General features: G+C 37.4%; 1 protein-coding gene across 3 annotated transcripts in view; it reads right to left on the bottom strand.

The window, feature by feature from the left end:
• SLX4IP (SLX4 interacting protein) overlaps positions 1–11,044 on the bottom strand; it is a 72,202-nt gene that overhangs the window by 35,574 nt on the left and 25,584 nt on the right. For all 3 annotated transcript variants that reach the window (XM_062490627.1, XM_062490625.1, XM_062490626.1), the window contains one exon: positions 1,230–1,319. In XM_062490627.1, coding sequence (XP_062346611.1) covers positions 1,230–1,319 — 90 coding nt within the window. The remainder of the gene's footprint in view (positions 1–1,229; positions 1,320–11,044) is intronic.

Here is an 11,044-nt window from a genome sequence, read left to right as displayed (position 1 = left end):
TGCAAAGCTATTGGACTCACACTTCTCAGCTGCTGAAAATATGCAACCTTTGTACTTCTCTCAAAACATACAGTCACAGAAATGCACTGAACACTGTCCTGTCATGCCTCTTCATTAAATCAATCATGAGCTAATTTCCTGAAATTTATTTCTTTTGTTTTGGCAGTCTTACAAAATACATTTTGAAAACATTAAAAACTCAGATAACCAGGAGAGCAAAACTGGTTATAAATAGAAAAGGTAATGAGCATTCATTTACTCATAAAAAAGAAATCTGAAATATTTTCCCTATTTTCTTATTTCTCTGCTTAACAAAGCACAAATCAGATGAACCACATGCTGCTAAATATTCTGCTTTTGCTCCCTCAGGATATTAATGCACTGTTTCTTTTAATTTAATTTAAATGTATGACTCTGAGATGTCTGGGGACGCTGTGCAATGACAAGTTAATGATGGCATTATTAGGGAAGCTATCTGCTGAAAATTACCGTAACGGAGACTTGCGGGAAAGTCCACAGGCATCCCAAACACGTCCTGCCTTCGTTTTCAATAGGGAGCTTCTCAAGTTCCCACACAGAGGGGAAAGCTCCCGCCAGGAACTCAGCACAAGATCCTGTGTGACTTCCCTACAATCTGATGAAAGTTACAGGCAGAATTTTGCTGCTCGCTGATGCACTGACTTTTCCACAATTTCATCAGGATATACCCGTGACACGCTTTAAAATAAGTTAAAACTTTAAAAAGTTTATTGTCATAAGATGCAACAGTACTACTGTGGTTTATCATGCATATTTATGTTTTCTTGCACCCTCTAAATGCAACATCATTTACACTTCTCAGAATGAGAAAAAAAAAAAAACATTAGGAAGATATTTCACCAACAAAATGATACCTGCCACAATCTGGTTTATACCACTCAGGATAGTTTATCAGCATTAATGAGAAACATTTTCAAATTAAAAGTTAAGTCAGAAGAACCCACACAGCATACATGCATGCATGAACATGCACACATACACGGAGTTTAAAAATTAAAAAGCAGATTTAAAGTGGTCATTAGTGACCCCAAAAGCATATATGGTTGACTTAGGGGTCCCACTGCAACCACTGATGGTTAGGTATAACTAATAATATTCGACCAACACTGAAAAATTCTGAACAGTTCAAGGCAATCCAACTTCTTCCCTGCAGCCATATGCTTTTGAAGTAGGATTGATATTTGTTGTACCTCTTTCTCATTATCTGAAAACCAGCTGGTGTCTTTACTGGAACCTTGAGGCAAAATATGAACATCCACCAAGACAGCAAAGTTCCCACACTGGAAAAGATAAAAAAGAAAAATAAGAGAAAACATGTTGAACTGTAGCTGCTAGGAAGCACATGTCAAGCAGACAGGGAGATAAACAATCAGGTAAGCACATGCATCTGATTCAGAGTTACAGCAGGCAGAACATTAAATCCTGGAAGTTTATGAAGTACAGAATTACAAATTTATCACTGTTTGTGGACTTAACAAGGAACAAGAGCACCAGACCTATTCTGGATAGCTCACTGAAATGTTTATATGACAAGCACAAGTATGTAGAATTTTCTTCTGCTATCTAAATGTCACTTTTAAATCTGAGTTGAAGCAGATTTTAGAGTGTGAAAAATAAGCTATTCCTTCACCAAACTCACATAATTACATTTTCTGAAAATTTGGTACCATATTAATTATCTAGTTGGTGTTTCAAATTTATTAAGTACTTAAAAGTTCAGCATCTTAAGAATCTTTTCCTCTCTCCAAGCTACCTAATGTAAAGAACAGCAAGTCTGAAAGACTTCTCAGTGGATATTTGGTAGTTACCACATCTGTCACCTGTATTTTGAATGGTTAAATAATAAGGCTTACATATTACTAAAGACTATACATTTATTTGGATGATACGCACTACATCCCAAGATACATCAGCTATTTCTGAAATTCTGAAATTAATAGGTTTTGATTGAGGATAGTGTGGCATACACTGGTTATTTTATTTCATTGTTACATCAATCATTATAATGAACTAACACAAGGAAGAGTGAATGGCACAAACACATTCCACTTTCACTGGGCATTCATTTACTCCTGCCTGCTGTCCTGCACAGTGTTACAGGGCATTACCAGCTAATGGGTTCCCCTTTTTCTACTATAACCCAGCACCAAATCTCACTCAGACACCTTTAACTAAAAGTCACCATACAAGCTAAAGGCCAATTTCATCATTTTGGCTTGGCTGCTTGTGGCACACTTGTGATGCAATGAACTCGCTCCGTGAGAAAGCTGCACACGTGCGGTCATGGCGACTGCACATCTGGAATGTCTGATGGAATAGAAACAACATCCTGATCCCAGCCAAACCCCACACGTACAGGGATCATCCAGAATGAGACTGGGCTCCTTTCAAGGGATGTTGCAGTGCTCACTTCCTGTCTTCACTCACTTTCTCTGTATTTGCTCCTCACTGCCCATCTGCGAAGCCCAACCTCAGAATTCCAACTTCTACCAGAGTTAGTGCTAGAAATAATGTTATACGTGGTTTTGGACTCTGGTTTTGCATCACCTACAGTCTAAGGGGTACACCTATAACTCAGGCTTATGTACAGTAAGTACAGCAAAAGTACAGTTGTTGAGAGCACCCTTACGTATACCATTAGCACTAAAAGCAACAAGATTTAGCATCAATTTTATTAATCATAACAGCATATTTGGTAAATTTAAAACCTCTTGGCTTATAGAACACTTGGATCTGTAAGTCAACTGCAAACAGAAGTTTCTAGATAATGATTAAAATATAATTAAAATATAATTCATGACCAATATTTTATTGTAGTTAGAATGCAAAAGTTTGGCAAATGGGACAGACATTGGGAAATAATTTTGAGAAACTTCTAAGTTACTTATAGGTATCGGTCACTGAAAGAGCAGACAGCTTTGATCTATTGTATCAAAAGGTTTCTCTTTCCTCCTGAGAACCAAGAATTGCCAGATGTCTGCAACAGCAAACCTTTCCAAGCTTTAAATGGATGACAAAATATCTCACAAAAATCTCTGGTGAATCATTAGTCAGCTCCAACAAACTTTAAATTGACTACTGAACTTCAAAGTTAGCAGATGCTGCAGATTATAAAGTGAAAGTCAGTAAATTATTCATGGTTCAGCACTAATAACAACAAACAAGTAGTTGATACATCAAGAAAATTCAAATTATCAAGTGCCCCATGTTAACTGGCATAATTTTCTATTGCCTACAAAACTTTATATATAGATACAGACGCAAAGTATAGACCTGTTTATCAAGGAGACAAAATGTTTGTAATTTTCTTCTGAATGGCACTGTTTCTCTCAGTTGCCAATCTTGAAACAACTGGGAAAAAAAAATAACAAACCGCATTCAAAACTTCACAATGGAACAGCTAAAATTATCTTGCAAATTTAACAAACACCGAACATTTGTAGTACTTCAAAGACAAAGCCAATGGATATAAATAGTGCCGAAATCCTTGTACTAGTCAAGGTTTCCCAATAAAAGATTTCTATGCCTCTGAGCTTTGGAGCACTCTTCTTTGTAGACAGCACACCTGGAAATATTTCAATAGCCACAAGCCAACAGTTTCGCCACACAATAAGAACAGTTTTGGGACAAGACATAGGGAAGCAGAGCTGGCACAGGCAAAGAGGAAAATGGGGAGTCAGAGAACACAAGCACAGACCTTCCCAAGCCTCACTACATTGTACTTTCTCTTAAGTCCTGGATGTGATATGAGTAAGAGATCCCATGCAGGCTCCCCTGCATTCCTGAGCTGCACAACACCTGTAGAGCTACACCTGTATTTATGCTCCATGTGCCTTCTTCACAGGGTACAGCTCTGTGGATGATGTTCACACTGCGCAGCTCAATGCAACTTTGGCTGCTCCAGCAGGAAAGGACAAGTACAAACTACATGCCAACACAAATAATTGCAGGGAACAGAGGCAAGTGGAAGAAAAACACACACAGTTTATATTAGCAGATCTGATGCTCTTATGGAAGTTTGGTTTTTATTTTTATCCTGATGACATGAAATTCCATGAAAATACTAGCTTGTATTTTAGTGGAAATGAAGAGTCAACGTGGCTGCAAGATGCAACTCGTGACTCGTACCACAACTGAAAGGCAAACAAAAAAACCCCCAGCAACTTTTAATTTCATACTTTCAACATCCATCTCAAAATTTGCACTGAAAATTGTTTTTTGAGGTGTGATTGTCAAAACTGAAACTTGAAGCCTGATTTGATGGGAAACACATTTGTCAAGAATCAACAGGAAAACATTTCACTCAAAAATTAAAGACAGAAGCAGATGTCCAATTTTATATCCCCCATAATTCCAGATTTCAAAAACTTCATTTTTACAAGCTGGTTTTAATACTCACATTCTTACTGTAACAAGTCTAATGACATTCATTGTGTTACTAAACAAAGGACTTTTAAATGATCTCAGAATGTTGTTAGTGTATTGTTGTACCTAATTCGGAACATCTTTTCAGAAATCAAATTGTTTATACAAATACGTCAAACAATTCATAGACTCCGCAAATTGAAAATATAACTAGACATGTAATGCAAACACAACAAAACCCAACACAAAGTGGTTATTCAAGCAAAGTCATCTGCTCATAACCTGCTGAAACCTTGAAAGAAGCACATATTAGATGGTAAACTATTACTGCAAATCACACAATGAGTAAATAAACCCAAATAAGTACTTTTTATTGCTATATTCATTTTTACAGTAGGCTCCTACAGGGGTACTCTTGTTTCTTTAAACTGCATCACTTGACAGCATAAAACTAGTGCTTATAAACAGAAAGTCCTTGGGATGCTGGAGATGGGTTTGTATCCAGTTACAGCACTCCAAATGTGCTGGATCATTAAAGCAGACACGAGCGGAGAACCAGCCTCCCAAGACACATATTAGGGTTCCCCATTTCTGTGACTACGGATGTGGACTAGAGGGTCACAATTTACTGAAGCTGAGTTGGAACAGAAACATCTCAGAGTTTGGTGGGTTTTGGAATGGGCGGGAAGGAGCCGAGCGGCAACCCTCACACACTCAAAACTCCAAAACCACTCCATGATGAACATTGAGGAACTGTTTATTCCTGCTGTTCCCTCTTCCCTGAGCACTGTGCTACTCTATTGTCAGAGTATTCCAGTCTTAGAGTATGTCTATAGTTAAAAAAAAAAAAAAAAAAAAAAAAAAAAACAGCCTTGATCCCAATGACCACTCTAAAAATGTCATTGGAAGCCATTTCTGGCATTGTGACAAAATTGATAGGACATATCACCAGTTTCCAGAATGCAAAAGCACAGCCAAGAGATTTTGTAGGAAAAAATAAAATAAACCACACATGAGCTTATGTGAAATATATTGTCTTGAAATAAACAGGAAAATTTTAACATTTTCCACCCTCTCTAAATACTTTCTGAAATTCACTAAGTGTTCTGTACTGAGACAAGCAAGTTCTAATATCTATAGCATTGACTATAACGATGACCAATTAATCATTGGTCCATACACTGCGCCAAATACATTACAAAAAAATTTAGGTTTTCTGGGCTTATTAGAAGTTTATTCTCCTCCTTTATCTTTCTGATCCCCCCAAAAAAATTTCCTATTTTTTATATTATTAGCACTGACAATTTAGAGTATTTTGACTTTTTCATCTTATACAGCAAGAGCAAGAGGCAAAAATCCCTTAAGCAAGCAAGCATACAGCACAAGAGATAAATTTGTCATTATATAACATTAAACTTTCATTTATAAGCATGTCTAGGAACACAATGATTTGAGGTAATGCACAGCTTCTCAAATCACAGGGACACTGTTCCAATACTTAAATGCCTCAACCTGTATAAACACAGGAGTCAGGATAGGTATTTATAGCACCACCACTGCTGATGGCTATCAAGGGATAAAGGAATTTTAGTGACAGCTAACACTGTACATTTCTAATTCTTTTAAGCAGATAGTTACAATCTGATATGTGCATAACTTTTCTACATATTTTTCTTGAGAATCTCCAGGGGTTTTTTTGGTGTTGTACTTTTTTTTTTTTGGGGGGGGGGGGGAGGGTGTTGAGGGGAGTTATCCTTCTAAAGGGAAAAAAAAAAAAAAAAAAAACAAATCAGAAGGAGAAGAGGGGGAAAAAAAGTCACAGACTTTTTTTCCACCAAGCAGCAAAGTTCCACAGAAATAGTGCTTCCTTGGTTAATGCTTAAAGCAAGGTGTTTCTCCAGCTCTGTATTTCAGGGGGTTTTAGGCCCCAACAGGTCACCAGTGAATGGTTTTACTGTCATGAGATTAATAAGGAGTTCATCTAACAAGAGGAGGTGATAATAGAAAAATTTCTCAACAGCTGATACAGAAACAGGGCAGAACAGATAAGAAAAGCCTCCAGAAGAAGTCAAAAGCAGAATCCCTCTAAAAATCCATAACAGAGCTCTTCAAACACTCTTCAAAATGCTCAAGAAATATGATGCAAATGTCAGAGGGGAAAAAGGGTATATTCCACTTTTGACCTTTTTTTCTGGATAAGAGCTGCTTAGTTCTGGAAATTGTACAAAGCTTGTACTTTGTTATAAAAACTTATATCCTAAAGTTGTAGAAGGGTTTCAACAAATAAATCCTTCTTATTAAAGAAGGATTGTAGCCATCAGCTAACATCACCTAGATCTTTTAAATTCCCCATTTTCAAAGATCTATGGGGTGACTGCAAGAGTAAAAACGGAGCAGCAGATCAAGGGCAATGCTGTAACAGGGTCTAAATAGAAGATCTATCCTCAAACATAGCTGTACTAAATCATACACAGATTCAGCAGGAATTGGACAAGCTAAAATGCAGCCAGACTTTCCAAAAGCATAAGGAAATTCTGCCTTTTATAACAGGCACAGGAGTTATATCCAAGTCATCTTCCACAAGCAATTGGCTTGCTTTTTTTAGAGGTATAGTTTATGTATGAGGAATGCCTGAAAGGAAGAGTGTTTTATTCTCTGGTGTTTTAGTAGAAGGGAAGAAGCAGTTATCTGAAAATTCAATCAATAAGCTATAGGCACATTAAGATCACACTGAGAGGTTCCCATGCCAAGCAAGGAGGTGTAAGCAGAGAACAAGCCTTTAGAACAACCCTTTGATAAATGTGGCCTGACAACTCATGAAGCTAGGATGCAACATCAAGGCAGCATTTTACACGCCTAACAGATGCAGATGGACAGGATATTAAACTTTAGAAATGACGGGAAAAAGAAAACAAGAAATACTTGTGAATGATTCAACCCTTAGGAAAACATAAAAACCATTAAGGAGTTTCAGATCTGATGGAGCTGTGTATGATACTGGAGACTTTCAAATTAAGGACTAACACACTGTTGTTAAAGCACGTAATTGTGAGAGATCCACCCAAATCAACAGATTAAAATAAATTAATGAAGACAACTCCTTCAGAAAACCAAGTACCTGCCGAGGTAAAGGAGCTACATGTTTTTAGCAACGTAAGAATGCTGCAGTGCAAATACAGCCTTCAGTTCATTACCCACAGCCAGGCTAAGCAGTAATTACTTAATCTAAACATCTGAACTGGTCTTGGAGAACTGCTCTATCAGGTAGAAATGCTGAAAAAGAGGCCTAAACTGCATGAGAGAATTAAGCTTAATTTAGGTTGTCAATCTGTGCTGGTCTGATCCCAATCCCGTAGGAGGTTTCGTAGCCCACGTATTGAAAAGTCATGTAGTTGGAGCTCAAACAATTGCAAAAAGCAAGTTTTTCCTTGGGGCTAAGTCTCCAAGTAACAGTGCAATCTCACCATCATTTTGAAAGGATATACACCATGCCCCTGCCTGTGTCAGGACTGATCCAGAAAAAAAGAAATAGCAGCACAGTATTTGCTTAAGATAATAAAGATAATTTGAGATTCCATCAAGCTGCTTTCACCCTCTTGTTGTAAAGTATTATCCTAAATACTATGGTATTTTTTTAAATCATTGTGAGCAAGTGATGATGAAATGCCCATGTCTGCTTTTATGCCACTTCAGGTAGGGGAAGGTGAATGGCCCTATTGACTGGGGAGGTAAAAATATTCACAGTCTACCAAAATGCAATTAAATTCTTAACTGTAAAATTTTAAAGACACTTCCTAGGGCTTAGCCACACCAACAGAGTGCCACAAGATAGCATATTACTGTGTATCACCTGATCATTGTTAAGCGGGTGCAGATAAAGATTACTACCTTACCAAGCCTTTACCCTGAGCTATCAATAACAATAATGATAAAAGTTTGGTGTTATGAAAATAATTAATGAGAAGAATTGCTGTACTAAACTGGACTTGGGAACATTCTTTCAGAATTATCTACAAAGCAGTGCTGGGACTTATTTTCTTCCCCAGGTGGAAAGAAAAATGAACTCGTACAACCTTGTACAAAACACTCTGCCATGGATGCATTATTTGGTTTGTAATTATCAGATCCTACAGCAATAGATATCAAAACAACTGCAATGATTACTTAAGCTCCCAGAACTCCTAAAGACTGCCAACTGTAACACGACAACATAGTTTTTTGAAGAAATTACAGCCAGTAATAAAAAGGTTTGAGGGCCTTTTTCAGACGTTCAACTTGTTAAATATTTTTCACAAGTTTTCCCATATATGCTTTACATGCTCTATTTTAATGCTAATCTGCCAGACTTTAAAGCATCAACAAAAGATCACCAAGTATGTAATGGCAATCTACTGATGGATTTGTTCAGCATGAAAAGAGCCACTAAACAAGAGGGCTGAGGAAATTACCAATGTACCACCTGATTTTATGTGTTTCTGCATATAACAGAAAATGAAGTGCAATAAAAATTAGGTGGAGACACCACCCTCAGTATCTTCTGATTCTGAAACTCCGTCAAAGGAAATAAAACCAGATGTCAGATAGCATGAAAACACAGCTTATAAGCTTCCTGTAAGGTGAAGCAGAGGCAAACCACAGTGTTTGTTTCACAAGGTAACGTGCCCATTGCTGGGATGAAAGATCAGCAGCTCTCCAGCATACGATGCACTCACTAACATATTTCTGATTTATTTGTCCAACAGCTGCAGGGATGGGCTGACTTCCCTCTCACAAAAACGGAATGGGGAAGTGGGGGCAGGTCCCACGCAGGAAATTGTTCCACATGTCCAACTTTGCAATTATTTCAAACTCCTTTTTATTCTAAGAGACAAGGTCTCACCTGCTCTGAAATTCCCTTCCTTTCCTGCCTCTCCTGAAAATGTTACCTACCGCAGCACACAGCTACTGAGTAAGGAAGCAGGAGTCAACACAGAACCAAACCCAACATCTGCAGCCCTTGCTTCAATATAAAATATTTGCAGATGCTAAATCTTTATGCCAAAATAATTTAACAGATTAAAGATAAAATCTGATCATGTGCAATCAATACAAAACAAATACATAAAGCAAAAGTATTTTTATTTGCTAAAAGTACAGCAAGCCAAACTCCTTAATATTGTTAAATTTACTGAAATGGTTGAAATGTTGTGTTTTCCAAGTAGGTAAAAGAAGCACTTGTAGCTCTGTGTTTTAACTAATTTGTCTAAACCCAGCCAGGAAAGTTTCAGAACAGCAAGAAAGCTTTTTCAGAAACAGCACAAGAAAAAGGTGACTCATGCTGAAAAAGGCGTGTTACAAAGCGACACCCTTTGGACAAAATCCTTCTATTAAGTGGGAGCATATTAAGTCAACACAGGGCAGAAGAAGAGGAAAGTTCAACAAAATATTTCATGTTTCATCTGCAAAGGTACAAGGGAAGAAACAGATGAGTCTTTCAAATGAACAAGTGATGCTCTAAATCTTACTGCTGAAAAAGCAGAATTGGATGATGGAGAATACATCATATTTGAAAAAGATCAGCAAAAACCTCAAGAAATTACCAGCTGACAAACAAAGGGATGTATTTTTTTTAATGTCCAAGAAAAAAATTAATTTCATCTGGCATTGAACAGAGTATATAATAGATAGACTTTATGCTTAAGTAAGAAGAAAAAAATAATAGGAGCAACAAGCAATTTATAAAAATATGTAAAATATGAACATAGTTGAACACTAAGGAGCTGGTGAAAAGCAAGAATGGATTGTGAAAAGTACCTGGTGGAGTGTTTTTCACCAGAAAGGCTCCTGGGGCTGAAACATAACCTGCTAAGGAAACTCTTTTCTCATTTGTCTGTCTTTGCTCCAGATTGCCTCCATCTTCCATCTCCCACAGGTTAGCACCAACCAGACATGAACAGGTATAACTATCCCCTACCTGAAACAGTTTTGATTCAACATCTGTTTTAGAATACATCCTAAAATCTGCTGAGTTTAACAGAAATAAATAGGAAGTGACTATTTATATATCCCTCCTAACAAACTTAAGTGGTAACCTCTGGGAGGAGAGCAGGGCAATGAGAAACAGGTGGGCGATGACAAGACCTTAACTTAAATCAGATGCAGCTCAAAAATTGCACCTGACTCTGCTCCAACCTGGGGCCTTCAGGAGGCCCCTGTAACCCATCCCTGACCTCTAAGGAAGTCAGGTGAGTACAGCATTAGATTGCACAGGTTAATCAATGTTTATTTACATGCCCCCAGCAGGCACACCAAGGATTTCTAATTCTAAAAGTGAATTCTTCTGCACATACTCTTCCCACAACTCAGTTTCTGATCTGGGAAGTGCTGATCATTTTTCTTCTAAAAATTAATTAAAATCAGTTAAGTGACTACAGTCTCTTCCAACAGAGGAAAGGAAGATCCAAACAAAGTGTGATAGTTTCTAACATAAAAACAAACATTTAAAGAAACAAATTCAGTACTTCACATAAGTAGAGCTTAATCTCTAACTGGCTTTGTCAGTTTCTGTAATTCTTTTTCACACTGAGTGCACTGATAGGTATTCACATGTGGTCAATCACATCATGAAAACCCAAGGAAAAACACTAGTGAAAAACACAAT

The sequence above is a fragment of the Cinclus cinclus genome, chromosome 3 (assembly GCF_963662255.1).
Source record: "Cinclus cinclus chromosome 3, bCinCin1.1, whole genome shotgun sequence".
In the NCBI taxonomy this organism is placed as follows: Eukaryota; Metazoa; Chordata; class Aves; order Passeriformes; family Cinclidae; genus Cinclus; species Cinclus cinclus.
This window is presented reverse-complemented; position numbering and strand designations above follow the sequence as displayed.